Below are 19736 nucleotides of genomic sequence, written 5' to 3'. Positions count from 1 at the left end.
ACAATTTACAGTTCTGTATCTTAGCCAGGTTATGCAAAAAGGTCTCTTCTTTGTAAAAAGGGAATACTCAGAAAAAACTATGTTGATTTTATTAATACCAAATGCTAGTATAAAACAATTTGGGCAAAGTCATGACTGGAATTGCGTGGTGAGATATGAATTGACATCAAACACATCTACAGCGTTGCCCTATAGCCATCAACATTTACATGAGCCACCCACCATTTGAAAATATATCATATACACCAGGTAAAATAGTGCACCGACGGCGGTATAGGTTTGAAAGTCAATCTGAAGGGCGAGATCTTATCCCATTAATCGATGCAGTTTTTGCCGATTTGCGTCTAATTAACACAACTGAACAGAATAATAAAAACGAAAAACTGGGTTCAGAGCTAAAGAAAAAGTGTGTGTGTGTGTGGTCTTACTTTCTAGGGGGTTGGGATGCATTGTTTTCCTTGTTTATTTGATCATTCGGCACTCTTTCATTGAGAGCGATGCTAGAGTCCTTCTTTCCATACAAGGCAAACCAATATTACATATGTACTCTAATCGCGTACACAATCATGTCTATGCATGTATGTGAGTGACATCTTTCACAACAGAATATCCCCAAAATTTGATACGACCCAAATATAACAGGAGCCTCTAGTCAATACCGCAGCCTATGTGTATGAGATGGAATGTCCTGTCGTCTGCCGTCGAGTCTTCTACCAAAATTCAGGGGAACCAGTCTTCTTCTATATGACTTAGCATAATAACCATCCTAATGTTATCTCGGCCGAAGTAGGCGCCGTTATCTGAGCCAGTAAAGAGTTCAACTTGTTATAGCTACCGAAAGTTAGGGTTTCATTGACGGCTATCTTAAAAGAACTAGATAATAGGTCAGATGGAACATTGTAGATCAACCATGTTCCAGATGCTTGTCGCCCCATTTCGCCCAGTCCCGCATATCCCCGTGCTGACATCGGGACGACGTGTTATCATTGATCGATGAGATTAAGACAGTAAAGTGGCAACGGATGAGGAAATTCCGCCTTTGCATCTTAATTGCTATTGATTATTGATTACTTTTAACCGACGGACACGGAAAACCGAGCCGCTCGTCCGAAACGCCACTTGCTAGATGGCAGTTAGACAACCGTAGACCTAAGCCCTAACGCCAACGTACGGCTTTACACTATTGGTTGTTAAATTATGATGATAGAACCTAAGATGTGCCCTAAAGGCCAAAACAAATGAATATCTGAATGATCAATTGATGTTGTCAGGGATCGGTTTATGGTTAAACAGACAGCTTGATCCTCTTTTTCTGATTCAGTTCTTGACCACTACACTGAACGGGGCCTAAATTGCTTCTAAATATTTGAAATCCTTGGCTGTTTGATAAACGCCTCAGAAACTCCAGCCTATCTAATGAGTCTGGATATATCACTTTCAATTTCGTATGGGACAAAGGCTATCTAAACCTAGTCAAAGCTAGAACGACATTTAGCACAAATTTTTGTCTACTCTACCTCTCCCCTGGACTCACAATCGCAATATTAAGGCTGAATAAAAGATGCCTCTCATTACGAGCAACAGTCGCCTCTCAGTCCCTATCTGGGATCAGTTCGATGGCAGTTCATCAGAGTCGGAGATTATTGACCCAATGGACTATCCAGCCGTTAACTTCCCTGGATATTCCGAGAAGCCATTGAATGAACAGCTTGAGCCGATTGCAGTGGTTGGCATGGGTAAGTCTGACACATCTAAATCATTTTTACTCTACTTTTCTTATCTGTTATGCTATGTTGAATGTGAAACTAAAACTAGAATGACTTAGGATGCCGTCTACCTGGTGACATTAGCTCTCCTTCTCAGTTCTGGGATTTGATGATCAACAAAAGAACCGGCCAAACTCCCAAAATGCCTGCCTCTCGGTTCAATATAGACGCTCATTTTCACGAGAATAATGAGCGCCCGGGAAGCTTTAACGTTCTAGGCGGCTATTTCCTGAATAGCAGTCTCCAGGAAATTGATCCAGTTCTCTTTGGTATCTCACCAATCGAAGCTATGTGGATGGACCCCCAGCAACGAAAGCTCTTGGAAGTCGTATATGAAACTTTTGAATCTGGGGGTGTGACTATGGACACAATCCGAGGTTCAAGGACTGCTGTCTTTATCGGTAGCTTCACTAGCGATTACCAACAGATGTCCTTCAAAGAGCCAGATTTCCGACACTCTTATGCTGCGACCGGTGTAGATCCGGGACTTATCAGCAACCGCATTAGCCACGTGTTTGATCTCAATGGTCCATCAATCGTAGTGAATACTGCCTGTTCTAGTTCGGTTTACGCAATGCATAATGCCTGCAATGCATTGCGTAACAACGAAGCTGAGGCAGCTATTGTCGGTGGTGTCAACCTTGTCCTGACTGTGGATCAACACATGAACACAGCCAAACTTGGTGTTCTTTCTCCAACATCAACATGCCATACATTCGATGAAACGGCAGACGGATATGGTCGGGCTGACGGTGTTGGGGCTATTTATCTAAAGCGTCTCAGCGATGCAGTTCGGGATGGAGATCCAATTCGAGGTGTTCTTCGTTCAAGTGCCGTCAATTCGTGAGTAACCCACTTTTCACCTAAAGAGGGAAATGAAAAAAAGTATTTTCTAACTTCCAAACAGAAATGGAAAGGTACCAGGTGTTGGAATTACGCATCCCAACCTAGCAGGCCAGGAGGCTGTTATTCGTGCGGCATACAGCCGGGGAGGAAATCTGGATCCCAAGCTAACAGCATATTTTGAGTGCCATGGAACAGGTACTCCAATCGGTGATCCTCTCGAGGTTCATGCAGTAGCAAATGCAATGAATGCAGACCGGTCCATAGACGAGCCTCCGCTGGCCATTGGCGCTGTCAAAACAAACATTGGCCATTCCGAAGCTGCATCTGGTTTGTCGGCTGTGATTAAAGCCATTTTGGCTGTTGAAAAGGGAATCATCCCTCCAACGCGAGGAGTTGTAAACAAGAACCCCAAGAGTAAGCACTTATCTTAAAAATAAACAACAATGGCTAATGGCTGGGGTGTTTCAACAGTTGACTGGAAGAACTGGAAAGTCGATGTAGTTAGAGAGCCTACTCCGTTTCCAGCCCACCTCCCAGTTCGGCGCGTTAGTGTCAACTCGTTTGGATATGGTGGTACGAATGGCCATGTCATTGTGGAATCAGCAAATTCTTTTTTGCCTCGCGGCGCAACTCATGTGAGCGGCTCAAGCATCGTGAAACCACCACGCGGTGCATTCAATCGAAACCGATATTTCCTCCTCCCTTTCTCAGCTCACGATAGACCAACACTCGATGCCAATATCAAAGCATTTAGCGATGTCACTTCACAGTACAATCTTTTAGACTTGTCTTACACACTATCTAACCGCCGATCGCGCCTTGCTAGTCGTGGATATGTTGTTGCTAGCTACGCCACCCTTGATTCGGAGCTAGCAAATGCAGCCAAGAATTTTTCATTTGCTGAGAAGAAGAAGACACCGACTCTAGGCTTCGTTTTTACTGGACAAGGTGCCCAGTGGGCTCGTATGGGCAGTGAACTCATGTCATATTACCCCAGCTTTCTACGCTCTATGCGCATGCTCGACAGGGCTCTGGAAGACTTACCAGATGGTCCTGAATGGACGCTGGAGGACACACTTTTGCAAGACGCTAGCAGCTCTCGGATCAATGAAGCAGAATTTTCGCAGCCTCTTTGCACTGCAATTCAAGTTTCTCTCGTCCAGTTGCTTTCACTTTGGGGAATTAAACCCCTTGTCACTGTTGGCCACTCTTCCGGTGAAATCGCGGCAGCATACGCCGCAGGGATGATTTCGGCAAGCGAAGCCATTATCGCAGCTTACTATCGTGGCAAGGTGGTTCGTGATGTCAATACTGACGGTGCCATGTTGGCTGTCGGTCTTGGAGCGAAGGACGTCTCTCCATACATTTCGGACCTCAGAGAGCGCGTGGTAATCGCCTGTCACAACTCACCCTTGAGTGTGACACTCAGTGGCGATTCTCCAGCCTTAGAACTCGTGAAAACACGACTTGATGCTGAAAGCATTTTTTCTCGTATTGTCAAGACAGGCGGCAAAGCATATCATTCTCACCACATGGAGACTGTCGCAGCTGTTTACGAAGGATTGCTACGTAATGGACGTCGTTATGCCGCTTTGGATGAGCCGATTCAGACCTCTGCTAAGATGGTCTCCTCCGTCACCAACAGAATGATTTCTTCCAATACGGTTATCGATGAGACGTATTGGAGCGCCAACCTACGTAGCCCGGTATTATTCAACCAGGCGGTACAAACAATTGCGAACAGCCCCGAGTTTGATAAGGTTGATATGCTAGTAGAAATTGGCCCTCATTCTGCACTTTCGGGTCCAATCAAGCAGATCAAAGCTGAATGCAAGTTAGAAAGGCTGAACTACTTACCTACCTTGCTCCGAGGCGAGGACTGCGCTTCTCAGCTCTTAAAGCTCGCTGGCGAACTGTTTCTCAGAGACTATCCCTTTGATATCAGCCGGGCCACTTCAATTGAGGAGTCTCTTCCCAGCGGTAAGATCCAGATCACCAAAGGATCGCTAATTGTCGACCTTCCAACCTACCAGTGGCAGTACAACAAGGAGCTCTGGGCGGAACCTCGTCATAGCAAGGAACATCGTAATCCAACACACATGCGGCATGATATTCTTGGTGCGCGCCTTCCTGGAGTGGGTGAAATGATCTGGCGGAATGTCCTCCGCATGAAAGACGTCCCCTGGTTGAGGAGCCACTCTCTTGGAGGTGAGGCTGTTTTTCCAGCGGCAGGATACTTTTCCATGGCCATGGAAGCCATCACACAAATAAATGAAATTAGCAGCTCCCCGGTACCCATCACAAGTTACGTATTGCGCGATGTATCAATCAAGGCTGCGCTAGTGACCCCAGATGATGACGACGGAATCGAAGTTATCTTCACTATGTGCCCAGCTATTCACTCCGAAAAAGACAATAGAACTGGCTGGTGGTCTTTTAGTGCATCGTCTTTCCCCTTGGAAGGACAGCGTAAAGATCATATTACAGGCCTCATCGGTATCAATGTCCGTGATCGCAGCCAGAAACCACGCCAAGCTCCACACCTCCCTCATCGTGCGAGTGGTAAGTCATGGAACCACGCTCTACGCAAAGTTGGCTTTGACTACGGCCCGACATTCCAAGACATGGAGAATATTAGGACCGATGGCACCACCTACATTGCTGCATGCGACACTGAGGTTCGACAAAAGTGTGGCATTATGCCCGGCGAATCCCGACACATCATCCACCCAGGTATTGTTGATTCCTGCTTACAACTGATCATTGTTTCCATCTTTGCTGGACGTGTCGCGGATATGAAATGCGGTGCTATCCCCATCGGGGTTGATGAAGTTGCCATCTTCCCACCAACGGAAATGCAAGTACAGGACAGATCCGCCAAAGCGTTATCTTGGACCGACCAACGGGGTCTACGATCACTAGTTAGTAGCTCTCAGTTGGCAGCCAGTGACGGAGAATTGTTGATGGAAATTACCAACATGCGAACAACCTACTATGAAGCGGCAGTTCCACAAGGCGCCGAGCTGGCAATTGACTCACAACCCTACCAAAAAGTGGAATGGAAGCTCGATATCGATACCATCAAGAATACCTCTAGTACGACGTCCATTGACATCTTTTCTGCAATTGATTTAGCATTTCACAAGAACCCCGCCCTCAAAATGATCGATATCGGTGCTACTCAAATGGCGGAAGTTCTCTCCAAGTGTGGTGGCATCAACTATACAGGCACTGGAGTCAGTCACGAAGAGATTTCTGAAATATCTAAAATTTCTGAGACCTACAAGCATGCACAGGCACTTGTTCTAGATATTAGCGAGCCATTGGATGACCAGGGTATCACGATAGAGTCATACGACTTAGTAATAGCCCCAAGGAGGCTGATGGAGTCCTCTGTTACCACACAGGCAGTTCGCAAGCTTCTTGCACCACATGGCCGTGTCTTCTGGAATCTTGAGGGCAGGCTACCTCTAGCCAATATCCATGGAGCACAGTTGACGGCCTTTGATGTTGTCCTTGGACCGAATGCCCAACCATCGGTTGCAATATCCACGGCACTAAAAGAGACCACAAATGGTTATCACGCGAATGGGACTACGAGGCTCGTACACCTTGTCTACCGTAAAATACAGGGTGAGTTATTTGCCAAAGTGAAAAGTGCTTTGGAGACAAACGGATGGAGTGCTGTGGCGTCCCCAGTGGAAAAGGTCGTCAATATGAAAGGGGCTAATGTCGTGCTCCTTGTCGACCTGGAAGGTCCTTTTGTGGACACCATGACCCAAAACGAGTTTAGTTCTCTTCAGAACATTACCAACAATGCTTCTACCCTTTTATGGGTTACTCCCGGTGGGCTACTCAAGGGACTCCATCCCGAATACGCAATGACCGCTGGATTGGTCCGGTCAATTAGCTCGGAACAGGCGTCTATTAGAATTACTACCCTAGATTTTGACATTACTACTACTCCTCTTTCAGCCATTGGGGAATTAGTCGCCCAAGTGGCCGAGATTCAACACGGAAACAAGGCAACAACCAGGGAGTCCGAGTATTGTGTGTCTAATGGTCTCCTTTACATTAGTCGCATGGTTTCCAACGAGGAATTAAATTTCCTGTACGCTTCAAATGCGAAAGAGGCTGAGCCAACTCATTATGACCCCACAGCACATTTGGTTGGCAAGGTCGATTCAGGAAAGATCATATTTGAAGCTGATGAACGGGAGGGGCAGGCTCTAGCCGATGATGATGTTGAAATCCAAGTCCTAGCCACAGGAATTACCAAGGAGGGTACGCTAGTCATCGGTGGTACAGACTACCCGACGACGTTCAGTCATGAGATTGGCGGCGTGGTCACCAAGCTTGGCTCTAAGGTCAAAGGGTTGTCTCTAGGCAATCGTGTGGTTGGGTTTAGCTTTGACAAGTTTGCTACTTTCCAGCGCGTCTCATCCAGCCTCGTGCAGAAGCTAGATTCGAGTGATAATATGAACGACGCTGTCAGTCTACTAATGAGCCATGGTTCCGCGCTGTACGGTCTCAAAGCTCTTGGTAACCTCCTGGCTAATGAGACGGTTCTTATTCTTGATGGGACTAGTCTTGCCGGGGCTGCTGCTATCCAAATAGCACAAATTATGCAAGGTGTACCATTTGTTGCTGTTCAGAATGAAAAGGAAATCGACACGATCAAGTCTGTCTTTGGCCTTTCTGACAAGAACATAATTAAGCCCTGGATTGCACCCGTAACTGTACAAATGAAACATGCGACCGGCAAAGCAGGGGCAGATATTGTTTTTAGCTCTGGGTTTTCCAACCAAGACGTGGCCCATGAGGCCTGGAGGTTCATTTCGCCGTTTGGTCGGTTTATTGACTCTGGCCGCAAGAGCTTTGTTAAACGCACCACTATGGACACTGCCCCTCTACATCGAGGTGCCAGCTATCTTTCGTTTGATATGTTAGATCTTTACCGCTACAAGCCTGCCATCCTGTCCGAGGTTTCTGGTCAGGTTCTTTCGCTTTTCCATCAAGGAGCCATCTATCCACCTCAGTCGGTAGTAGTCAAGCATATTACTGAGTTAGATGATGCTATATCCTCCTTTTCCGACACCCTTTCTTCTCGAAAGACCATTGTAGTCTATAAACCATGCGACAATACTTTGAATATCATCGCTCCCCGTCCAAAATTGAAATTCAACGAGAATGCCACCTATCTCCTCGTTGGTTGTCTCGGTGGCCTTGGCCGCAGTCTAACGAGCTGGATGATGAAACACGGCGCTCGCCGCTTCACTTTCCTGTCACGTTCTGGCGCAGATGCTCCACAAGCAGCTCACCTAGTCAAGGACATCAAAGCCGCCGGCGCCATTGTCCAGGTTGTTCGTGGTGATGCAACTATTCGGAAAGACGTGGATCGCGCTATTGTCGGCGTTCCTGCCAGTAACCCTATTCGAGGTGTTTTCCAAGCTGCCATGGTTCTTCGAGTGAGTTTATTCCTTCAATTATTTTCTATTTCTCTATTGAAATCTTTCAGTTAACCGATATGTTCACGTTAAATTAGGATGGTATTTTCTCCAACATGTCGTACAACGACTGGAAAACATGCACGAATCCCAAAGTGAACGGGGCGAGAAACCTTCATGAAGCCCTAGCTGGTAAAGAACTGGACTTCTTTGTTATGACCAGCTCTGTGTCAGGCACTCTTGGAACACCTGGGCAAGCCAATTATGCTGCAGCAAATGCCTATCTTGACGCCTTAGCTCACCATCGCAGAAGCCTAGGCATCGCTGCAACCTCCGCCATCCTTCCGATGGTTCTCGGTGTTGGTGTTGTTGCAGAAAACTTCCAGATTGAAGAGTCGCTCAAGAGCAAAGGTATGTACGGTATTGAGGAAGAGGCCCTGCTTGAAACCTTTGAAGCTGCGGTTGGTCCGGTGTCCTCCTTGCAAGAACAAAATAATAGAGCGGACCATGTTATTGCAGGACTAGATCCGCTAGAACTACACAAGGCAGGAACAGAAAGCGGTGCTACGGATATCTTTTGGAAGGACGACGTCCGGTTTTCGCATCTTATTAGTACTATAAGCTCGGTTGGAGCAGGGAATACTTCAAGTTCTGCAGAGAGCATTGTCAATGCCATCAAGGCCTTGTCTAGTCCGACTGAAGCTGTGGCGGCGATTGGGGCTCACTTTACTGATAAGTTGTCTCGCATGTTGCTCGTCGATCTCGATGATTTTGAGCCGGACACAAAGGCAATTGGTGATTACGGACTGGATAGTATGATTGGCTCCACTTTGAGAAATTGGATATTTAAGGAATACGAATTGGATATCCCCTTCCAGCAACTTGTTGCACCAAGCCTTACTATTACCAAGTTTGCTAAACAAGTTTGTGCAAAGCACGGTATTGTGGCTAATTGATTTGTTACAAGCAGAAACAAAACAAATTGCTAGATTTTGATTGACGCCGATTTTATACAGAGGAATCTTGTTTTTATTGTTTTGTTAATTATTCAAACCGAAATCAGAAATGAACACCGCACGGATGAGAGTTTCATTAGCATTAGATATAAATAAACGAAGAGCACAAAAAAATCTCCAGCCTTTGGATTGGGTTAACCCTTAAAAGAGGAGCATGGGGCGCATACTTGCTTCCCTAGAATCCGCATCTTGTATAAAGTATATATGTAAGATAATCTCTACATCTTTATTATTGAAGAGGGGAGGGGGGTATCTCATCTGCGTGTTCATTCGAAGAGAGTGAATTGACTCGATGATAGCTCAAAATAATTAGAACCTCTAACCCTAATCCTAAACATACGGTCCGTAAGATGGACCATACAACGTTTGAAAAATCGATGAATGGATTGGCTATGTATTTATTTAGTTTTCCTTGCAGTATTAACTTTACGAACACCGTTGAAATATTATAAATCAGGCGATATTCTACCGCCATCGCTCTGTTACACAGTGCTGCTCCCATTTGTCATCATAGTGCGATAAGACGATAACCCCGCAGCTTATCGCGTACTTCGATACTTAATTTTTCGACTTCTTCAAAATGGTCTTGTTCACCCTTTAACATTAAAAGTTAATAGACGAAAACATTCATGTTTATAGTTGACTCCTTTCCCATCACGGTCTTCCTTTCGGTCTTTAATTGACATCCACAACTCGATTTTAGCCTGATCTTATCTATCTCCTCGCTGCGGGGATTAAGGAATCTGTTAATATGTCGCACCCACCCTTCAAATCCGTGGAAGCCTCTCGGCCGCCCTGGGACTCTTCTGCGCATCCACACTATACGCAAACGCTCAATCCATCCTACACACCTGGCTCAGGCTCATTCACCAAAACCGAGTCCGAATCAGCGACGCACGTCAGCATCGATCCCTACGGACCCAACCGGCCAGCGAATCTGAATTACAAACTTCTAATCAGCGCAATCACCCCCCGACCCATTGGATTCATCGCCACGAGATCCGCAGACGGCTCAACCACAAATCTAAGCCCATTCAGTTTCTTCAACGTAGTCGCGACAGACCCTCCCATCTTCGTCGTCGGGTTAGTCGGCAAGGGTGCCACGGGTGGCAAGAAGGATACATTGGCGAACATCATCGAGACCGGTGAATGCGTGATTAATATTATATCGGAGGATTTCATCGATGCTGCGAATATAGCCTGTGTTGATGCACCGTACGGTGTGAGCGAGTTCGATATTTCGGGATTGACGCGTGCAGATACCGAGGTTGTTGCTACGCCGCGAGTGAAGGAGGCTGTGTTTTCGATTGAGGCGAAGCTTGTTGAGAATCGGGAGTTTCATTCAAAGACGGACCCGACGAGGGTCAGCTCGACTATGGTGGTCGTTGAGGGCGTTCGGTTCTGGGCGAGAGAAGATGCGCTGAATGAGGAAAGGAGTCTGATTGATATTGAGAAGTTGAGGCCTGTGGCGAGGATGGGGGGTATTACGTATGCTAGAGTTACAGATTTGTTTGAACTGCCTAGGCCAGTTTGGGGAAATGATTTCACGGATGAAGAAAGGAATCGTTTCACTGCAGGGGATAATAACTAGAGATTATGCATTGGTTGATGGTTTATAGATCATAGAGATTAGACGAACGAAATGTTAATGGTATCATTTTGCTCACTCTGCCTTTGCAAAGAGAGTACTATCTAATAATGATTTCTATCCTAATCCAATCCACTCAATAATGCTCAAATCCAGCAGAGACAAATATGATACAAGTAAGAATGATTTGAAAAAAGAAACTGGTTCGTGTGATCGGTTTGAAATCAAAGGAAGGGGTGAACAAGGATTGACTATTGTTTGAAGAGTGCAATTGTCGAGCAAAAGTTGCTTGTGTTGTCCTCTTGTAAGGCCAACGACTTTCCATCTGTTGATGTAACCATGTTTACACTGGCTTTCGTACTAAGGCCGTACAGTGAAACACTGGAACAATCGACTTCGACGATATTTTCCTGGCAAGACTCGCTGTCAAGACAGGTCTGGCTGTAGTTCTCGAAGAAACTGTAGAAACCGCCGCCATACATGGTCACATCGGAGGAGGAAAGTACACGCAGGCCCCATGCTTTGCGACAGCTATCTGTTGTGCATGTAGAAAAGTCAGGATCGTTGAATTTGGTCTGAGGAGTGAAAGGCTCCAAGGCTGTTGGATTCGATTGCCAGTATCTTGTTACGTTAGTATTGTCTCCAAGTTTTAGTTATCGGGGGAACTTACGGAGTTTCTGTTTGGATGAGGGCCATGAACACATTCTTCGCGTTGTTGATCTGATATTCGTAAAGTTGGCTGTGCTCAGAGGAAGTACCATACATCCAAACTGCATTCTGACTCTCGATCAGAACACCTCGACCGTTGTAAATGTCAATCTTGTTGTGGTCGGCAAGATCAAGTTCGTGATCCGCAACCCAGAACCAAGAATTTTCGACGTATGCACTGGCCTGCTGAGTAACGTGGAAAAGCATGAAAGCACCTTCGCAGTCAGGGTTCGCGTTGTGGGTAGCATTAGGGTTGTAGGCACACTTGTCGCTCTGAAGTTCCGTGCCGGCGGAACCACCAACGCGGAAGTGCACATCCCACATAGCCGCAGAACCCTGGGATGAGCCTGCCACATTCCATTCCATCAAAATAGCTCCTGGAGCTGGACCCTTGGTCTCGAGAATGATATCCGATATCTCGACATTTCCAGTGTCGCCGGCTTGACCCACTTGTAACATAGGGATAGGGTTCTTCTGGTCGGAGAAGGCTTTCCCAGAGGCCATCAACATGGGCCAGATCTCTCCGACAATCTTGATGTCTTTGGGAACTTTAATAGTCGAGGTGATGACATACGCACCGTGGTCAAAGTAAACTATTTGGCCAGATGTAGCACTATCCAGCACCTTCTGAATAGCAGCAGTGTCATCAGTTGAACCATCCCCCTTGGCGCCAGCCGATTTGACGCTGACAAATGAAGAGGCGGCAACATTCTCATAAAGCGGCTTTGAACGTTCATAAACCTTTCCAGAACTGTCAACAAGACTAGAAGGCTTGCTCGACTTGGCGAGGGTAGCTTGGGTCCTAGCTTTTGATACTGGTGAAGCCGCGCAGGTTCCTGTTGACCCCGTACCAGACGGAGAAGAAATGCCGGATTGTGAGGGAGATGAGGAGTGGCTAGATTTACCGGTGGGAGATCCAGCTCCTGAGCCACCTGTGTTGGATCCATGTGAGGCTGGGGTGGTAGTGGGTGCAGTGACGGTGCCAGCAGCTGCAGATCCAGGAGTCGAACTTCCAACTGCATCAGCAGTGCCAACCGAACCAGGAGCATTGGTGGCTGCAGTTATTGCAGATGTAGCAGAAGTTGGTTGGCTAATGCGAGCAGTGGAGTCGGGTTGAGATACCATAGCCGTGGTGCCCACAGGCGCCCCAGTCTGGAAAACCGTCACAGTGACAACCTCTGGTGCAGGACATGTATCGTCCTCAAGACGATTTGTAGACTCAGTGGTACGCTTTGTCTTTCCAGCAGATGTACCAGAGGTAGTATATGTATTGCCTTGAACCCAGTTGTCAACGATTGATCCACCAGCCAAAATAGTGTCTCCCCCGATTCCACCAACGGCCACTTTTGAGCCAGAGAAATCCACATTGTCCAGAACCAGAACTCCACCTCCAGTGGGAATGCTAGACTTGGACCAGGCAGTAACAATGGCTTGATCAGTCGTCGAAAGGGAACTGTCCAGAAGCATGACTGAGCCGACGGTTTGGTTAGATGGGCCGTTCGACATGTTGAGCGCGACCGCGCAGTCGTTAACTGTGACCGACTTGAATGTCCACGCCCAATTCCAGTTCATGAAAATAGCAGTGTTACATCCATTGAAGGTCAAGTTCCTAGTTGTGAATTGCTGGTTACCGAAGAACATGCCGTAGTTACCACCGTTGAAGGTAAGATCAGTCATGAAGCCACCGGAACCGTTATCCATGAAGATGCCTTGTTGTTTATTCGCGTCACCGCCACCCTTGACCATTTCAAAGCGGATGTTTTGAAGACTGGTAGCTTGAGCGACTTGCCAATGAATACCAGCACCAGAACTCTGAGGCAAAGCAGTAAGATCGATAACGAAGTTGCGCACCTGGCGGAAGAAATTGTTTTGATTCGTATACCAGTTCGCACCAGAGTCGGTATATGGGTCTGCATCAATAACAGCCATTCCCTGGAAGCTGCTTGCCGCCTTCAAGACAGGCAAGTCGGTGGCATCCCCAATGAATTGACTGTAGTAATACTGGATAATCGGCTTGGAGACAACGTATGTGCCCGGCGGAAAGTAGACGATAGCAGGAGTCGTTGTTGACGAGTCGCAGCCCTGGCCACATCGATTTCCAGTTGTAATAGCACTGTTGATGGCTGCTGTATCATCGGTCGAGCCGTCGCCTGTGGTTGTTAATCTCTGCACCCATCGTCACGGAGCTGACACTCCTACCTTTCGCACCAAAGTCCTTGACATTGCGGAAAATCTGATAGTCGGTCGAATTGCCGAAAGCAACTGTGCCCTGACGCTTAATGTTGGCCATCCAAAAACCCGACGACTGCGCACCGCTGGCCTGAGGGGTCGGCGCAGCTGCTAGCAGGGTCGATAGACCAAAAAGGAGGAAAAGTCGCATAAAAATCATGTTGAAGTCGTATATCGAATGTTGTGTTTATCTGACCGGCAGAAACTGCGTTTATGAGCAAAAATCTTGAAGAAACAAAACCGACGATAGTGCTGTTAAGAGCACCACTCTTTACTCCTACTCTTTTGTCAATGCCGTGGCAAAACAAAAATTATAATAATAAAGGTAAATGTCACAGGTACTTACCAGAGCTATGAAGCTATTTTGCTGCCAGAACACGGGAATGTGGCAGGAATGGATGATGTCTGACTCACATAGAAAGAGCGCGTGCAATGGCCAGGCAGCTGCCGCCAGGACAGTGTATCCTCGGTTAAAAGAGAGGGCAGAGCCACGCAGAAGTTGAAAGAAGAATGGAAAGAATGGATGACTACAAATGAGCCAGAAAAAGAAGATACTCACGGATAGGTGGAAAGGGGAGGAGAAGAGAATCAGTCACCAGTGGCGGCGAGCCTAGATCAAATAAGCAGTTCACAAACAGGGAGAGGCAATAATAATCAGCGACCCCAGGCCTACTGTGCACTTACCACCAAACCCCACCTTTCAATAGGATTCTTGGTCTTGTTTTTATTGCCAGGAGAACAATAATAGCCGTAATAATGAACGCCGAGTCAATTGTCAACACGATGACTGGCGCCCTGTTTGAGGTGGCAGGCACGCGCGGTGCTTGATTGGCGGATTGCCCCTGGCGGCGCCGCTCCCGAGCCCTAAAGACAATAATGCTATTGATGAGCTTGTCGCAAGATGAAACACCAGTCACTCAGTCTCGTCCAACGGATGACCTGGTCAACAATTAATCCGGAGCTGGTCTAAACTAGGCAGAGCTAATAGATGATAAGGATGGGCGAGAAACGTCCACAGGCAGAAAGAATAGTCTGCGATGAGTTTGAGCTATGAGAATGCAGTATCAAGCAGGAAAATTATGACAACGATGACAGTCTCGCTGCGCGTTGGGCATCCGGTCTATACATATACAGTGTTTTTGCCCAGTCTCTGCAATGATCCAGGCGGCGAGCACACTCGAGGTTGTCAGGTCCGAACCGATCTGCGGGGTCTGGAATGCGCCTTCAGGTTAGGGCAGCGGCGTTTTCCATGATCGCCAATTCTAAGACGGCTACAAAATAAGTACTCCGGCATTATTCGAGAGTCCAGACAGGCATTGCCATGACGAACAAAAATATGACCGACGCATTTTTCGGCAGACTCGGGTTGCCTCGATAACCACTGCCGGTCCTGCATTCCAGAGCTCTCGGCTAGGCAGTGAGTCGTCTCGTAAAGAATGCCCGATGCACATCGTTTTTCGGCCTGTCCTTGTCCGTTTATTATCCAGGATCATGAATACTGAGGAAAGAAAATGAACAAGGACCATCGTCGTCCTTGGTTTCAGCTAGCCTGTTTCGGCGTTTCGCATTGTAAACATGAAACTCGCTCCCAGCCAATCGCCGCCGCCAGCCGCCGCCAAGCTTTGCCCTGATCGAGGATCCGCCATGCCGCGCGCTGATTGGCTAGATCCGCATTTAGATTGAATAAACTCCACAAAGCGTATTACATATGGCCATCACATAACCTGTATATTGAGGACTTAGGGCTTAGACAAGTGACTACTTATGTCTGGGGGATTCTATTAGTCCAGCTTCTCGCTGGCATCACAGCCAGATGGCGTCAAGCCTCCTGCCATGTAACACCCGTGAAGTACAATGCAATGCAGATTAGCCACCAGTAGACATGCAAATAAATGACTCGCAGTTTTAACTGTGGGCTACTACATGATTATTGAAAATCCTGGGGGATATTAGAAAGAATGGTCTAAAAACTGTATCATGTTTGCCGGATAGCAAGGCTTAACAGCAAGATGCTTGCAGACATCCGCAAGGAATGTTGTTCCCTGAACATTGAAGCGGTTTGCCGTTTTATCGATTTCCATTAAAAGCGCGATACATATGTACTGTTGACGTAGCCGGTTACACGAATCGTGAAAACACTTTTGTACCGTGTATCAGCCCGAAAGAGGATATAATATGAAAGAATGATCAAATTCTAAATAAATCTAGAACCCGAAGCACCAGTGTATAACGTCGGATTTCACCTACAGAACCCCGCGCATGCATAATACCATATCATAACACAGGTAATTCAACATGCGAAACATACAACAGAACCGTATTAAATGCAAGGTACCATAAAAGTTGATCATGCGCACTGAAAGAAAGAAAATGTCCACAGGTTATCCGGATTCTGAGTGTCTCTCGGCAAAATCTACCAGGAACCCCTACAATCAGCTAAAAGCTTCAGCAGTCTGTCGACATTGATAAACCTGGATATTTGTTCCAGAACTCATCACTGGTGCGGTATGTCTGAATACATAGTACAGAATACTTTCATTTCTCATGATGGCTAGGTGAGAAGGACTTATGTATGCTGTTATATTTACGATAGCTAGCTGAGCAGCTTCCATCTTTTTTTTTATTATCACTATTTCCGATGAGACTAACATGGGTTAGACCAATTACTACCTGTTGTCTCCTCTGCAATCAACAGAGTTCCGAACATCTTGGGCTGACATGGGTGGTGAAGCTTGTCTCACGTAGTTTGAATCAAGACCATGATTAGTATTTTGATTCAGTGGTTTCATATATTAAGGAACCGGGAGACTACAGAAGAGCCACGTGGGTGGTGATGCAATACTGATCGTTGTGGAGAGAGAACGTGGCTGACGGTCACTAAATCTCCAGGAATAATCTACACTCTTACCAAGATTTTGTCCTTAGTCATTACGTAGGATTCTTCGTCTATTTTTCCGAGAAATCCAGCTTCCTGAAACATTGAGAACAGGACTTGGGGGATAGTCAGTAATATATATGTATCATATGACTGATAAACTCTGCACAGAATATTGAAAAGTGCAACCATATGAATTCATGATTACAGAATGAATGATAACATATATTTCTTCACATCATTTGAACATTGAAACTTTCAAATGTTCTAATATGGTCTATTTCTTCAATATTCTGTTGTCAATTGGTGCCAGTTGACATATCTACTTTTATCTATAAACCCGGAAAGATTATAATATTAACCCCATTTCAATATATATAGATCACATGCACATGATCCTAAGATATCTAAAACGTTTTTAGACATAACGTGACGGGCAAGGTACATTAATTGCCTAGTTGAAAAAAGCTAAGTGCTCTAGAGGCACCTCTTTATACCAAATGGAACAAAAGCATGGTATTGAGGAGATAGTGTGACACATGGAGTAGTTTATATTCCTTGAAATATAGATATTTCCCGGACAATTACTCATATGTAGTCAACCTCAAGCCTGCGCAGATAAAACTAGAATAAACTCAAGGCCTAAATACTTCAAACCTTTTGCGTGGAAGTGTTCTTGCCCCTATTGAGTCTCCCAATAACATCGAGTTTATTACTACACGATCTAGTCAATCCAAATCGCTGCCGCCTCCCGTTTTTAAACAAATTCAAGCATCCAGACCTGAAACGCTGCGGAAAATATAAGAGCATTGAACATTTTGAAATGCTAAGTTGTCTATTCAATTAGATGAATATAATCTTAAATATGTACTCATGATATATTTATTCCATCAACATTGAATTTTAACGGCCTTGATAAGAATACAGTAATCAACTAATGTCGTGATATACGTTGTGATGATATATAGTTTAAGCCGACAGGCTGTCTTTGATAATATGGGCTTGGTGATTATGTTCAGGCATCGGTCGGACAGCAAAAGGACTAACTGACTATGGGTACTCGTTTGTGTAAAGTTGGCTATGTGCATCACAACAGCACCTCGCTCACAAGACGCAGGAACCTATTAGTTACATCCCGGCATATTAGGGCTCTCGGGGTTCAAAATATATGGGTCCTTTTTAAATACCCCAATTGGTTGATTCTCTTTCATGTGGGTCCCGGGATCTATTAATTGACTCATTAGTAACTTAGGGCAATTTAACTCGTATTATTATTGACTCATTCAGCGCTAAAGCTGATCGTTTTAGTTTTTAGCGTTGTGGATCGTGATTAGTGCTAGAGAGTGGATCTTAATTTCTTACATATTGAAGCCTAGATGTTGAGTTTTCCACGCGAAGAACAGTTAGCATTTGCCCAAAATAGGTACGCGAATTTCCATATACGTTGAAAATATAATGTGGTGAACGTCGGAATTTTTGGAGATTGGTCCTTTCTGAGTGCATTTGCCCATTAAATTGGATTAGTCACCTGGATGTTTTATATATGTAGATTCAATACTTGCAGTGTAAAGAATAATCATGTCTGCTTGATATAAAATAAAATAGCCGTTTAATGGCAATTTTGAGACTAGACGGTTCAAATGTTGAATATTACCGATAACATTTGAAGACACTCCGGTTCGTCGTAGGATATTAACGCCCTGAATATACATATTTTCGAGGATCAATTGATCGGAATTATTAAGAAATCGCTCAGACTAATAACATGAAATAAAATATACAAACGTAGTAATATCAGAGTGTCAAAAGGATAGATTAGCATCGAGGGTATCTTGAATAGAAATTTGCTTATTCCGAAGCCAGAAACCAAGACTCGTAAACAACCCCGTATCTGCTACTGTAGTATTGAAGTCTCCAGCAGCTGAGCAAGCATCACCGACAGCTGGTAAATCAGACGATTCTGCGCCGAGAGAGATGAATGATTCAATCAAGGCACGGACTTTCTTTACCTCGCTCAGAATAAGACGATTAGTAAGGGCTGCTTGCAGGCTCTGGTCATCGCTTTGGAAGGTCCCGATCATGACGGCTGTTGGTACCACTGAGATGCCACTATTGTCGTCGCCTCCAGTTGTTGAGGTGGCACTACTTGACAATGATGGTACTGACTCCGGAGTTGTCAGCGTGGGCGGGAAAAGCGACGATGACGGTCCTGTGGAACTTGTGGCTTGTTGATACCACAGCAGGACGCGCGATATGACGGAAGCATACAGCATGGCCATGTGTGGTGAGCGTGCACACGGGCACCTGAGGAGAAGTCCTAGACGGCTAACAACGTCGCGGTTGCGCGTCAGAACGCTGCCAAGGTCTAATGTGCTGGCTGGCACGCCGTCAGAGATAGGATTGGAAGGGTTGGCGCAATACAGCCGGCGCATGATATCTTTAGAATCTCGCGTGCAGTCATGTTGCACTGCTGCTGCTGGCCCTGTGCTTATTGAGCTTTCGACCGAGACGCTCTGCCCGCTCATGAATGAGTCCCCAGTAAGCGGGCCTAGGTTAGCCAAGCTACCCAGGCTATCGAGCGGAAACCAACTTTGAATGTCGGCGTAGGAAGCAGCAAAGGGGGAATTGGTAGTTATGGGAATGTCCGGCGGGCTGAGCATGATGTCCATGTCATCGTGCCCGCTGCTGGTTAGGTCGATGTTGGTAGTGTCGGGTTTACTCAGACGGGCAGATGGAAGGGGAGAGGATATGGCAGGTCGCTTGCGTGGAGGCTTCCCGGCTTTGCGAGACACGCCATACACACAATTAACGCCCTGGGAGACGCAACGCGCGCAGGCTGGTTGGCTGCGATCGCATTTGACCTTGGGACGACCATGTTAGGATAGTTGCGCCTGTCAATCACAGGGTGGGGAGGTATTAAAAGCATACCTTCGCTTGTCCACAGGAATCGCAGCTAGACCGAAGTTTAGAATGCACCGTCGGGGTTGATCGGGGGGTGAGGGGCTCGTGCTGCGATGTAAACATGTCAAGCTCGAATGGCAGGTTCTCTGGCCGGGAGTTGAGCTCGGTTGCCGAACGAAACAGGGACAGCTCATCCATGGCACGTGGTTAGCAGGTTTGCGATAATCGGATTACATGACACAGCGTGAGCTTTGGAGAAGTCTGTCGTCTGAGATCTGATGTCTGGTGCTCGCACTCGGGGAACAGAAGTTGGTGACTGAAGCGGCTGTGCTTATGATTCCCCGCCAAAATAGTTGTGAC

At 46.3% G+C, this 19736-nt stretch overlaps 4 protein-coding genes across 4 annotated transcripts; 2 read left to right on the top strand and 2 right to left on the bottom strand.

Annotated features, from left to right (window-relative positions):
• Positions 1–1561: 1561 nt before the first annotated feature.
• On the top strand, positions 1562–9015 carry BGW36DRAFT_294171 (putative polyketide synthase; the record flags this gene model as incomplete). Its single annotated transcript, XM_046211065.1, has 5 exons — positions 1562–1736; positions 1826–2609; positions 2674–3026; positions 3084–8080; positions 8158–9015. 5 exons carry the CDS (start codon positions 1562–1564, stop codon positions 9013–9015), a joined length of 7167 nt encoding a protein of 2388 aa, XP_046073450.1.
• Positions 9016–9579: 564 nt separating this feature from the next.
• Positions 9580–10725, top strand: BGW36DRAFT_460790 (uncharacterized protein). Its single transcript, XM_046222109.1, has one exon. It carries the CDS (start codon positions 9827–9829, stop codon positions 10664–10666), a length of 840 nt encoding a protein of 279 aa, XP_046073449.1. The 5' UTR covers positions 9580–9826; the 3' UTR covers positions 10667–10725.
• Positions 10726–10914: 189 nt separating this feature from the next.
• On the bottom strand, positions 10915–13760 carry BGW36DRAFT_294268 (exo-beta-1,3-glucanase Exg0; the record flags this gene model as incomplete). Its single annotated transcript, XM_046211077.1, has 3 exons — positions 10915–11284; positions 11334–13521; positions 13571–13760. 3 exons carry the CDS (start codon positions 13758–13760, stop codon positions 10915–10917), a joined length of 2748 nt encoding a protein of 915 aa, XP_046073448.1.
• A 4517-nt stretch (positions 13761–18277) lies between these two features.
• On the bottom strand, positions 18278–19574 carry BGW36DRAFT_426662 (uncharacterized protein; the record flags this gene model as incomplete). The annotated part of the gene is made up of 2 exons (XM_046220301.1): positions 18278–19336; positions 19404–19574. 2 exons carry the CDS (start codon positions 19572–19574, stop codon positions 18278–18280), a joined length of 1230 nt encoding a protein of 409 aa, XP_046073447.1.
• Positions 19575–19736: the final 162 nt, after the last annotated feature.

The sequence above is a fragment of the Talaromyces proteolyticus genome (assembly GCF_021365285.1).
Source record: "Talaromyces proteolyticus strain PMI_201 chromosome Unknown BGW36scaffold_5, whole genome shotgun sequence".
Taxonomy (NCBI): Eukaryota; Fungi; Ascomycota; class Eurotiomycetes; order Eurotiales; family Trichocomaceae; genus Talaromyces; species Talaromyces proteolyticus.
Note: the sequence above shows the minus strand (reverse complement) of the source record. Positions and strands in the feature narration are given on the sequence as shown.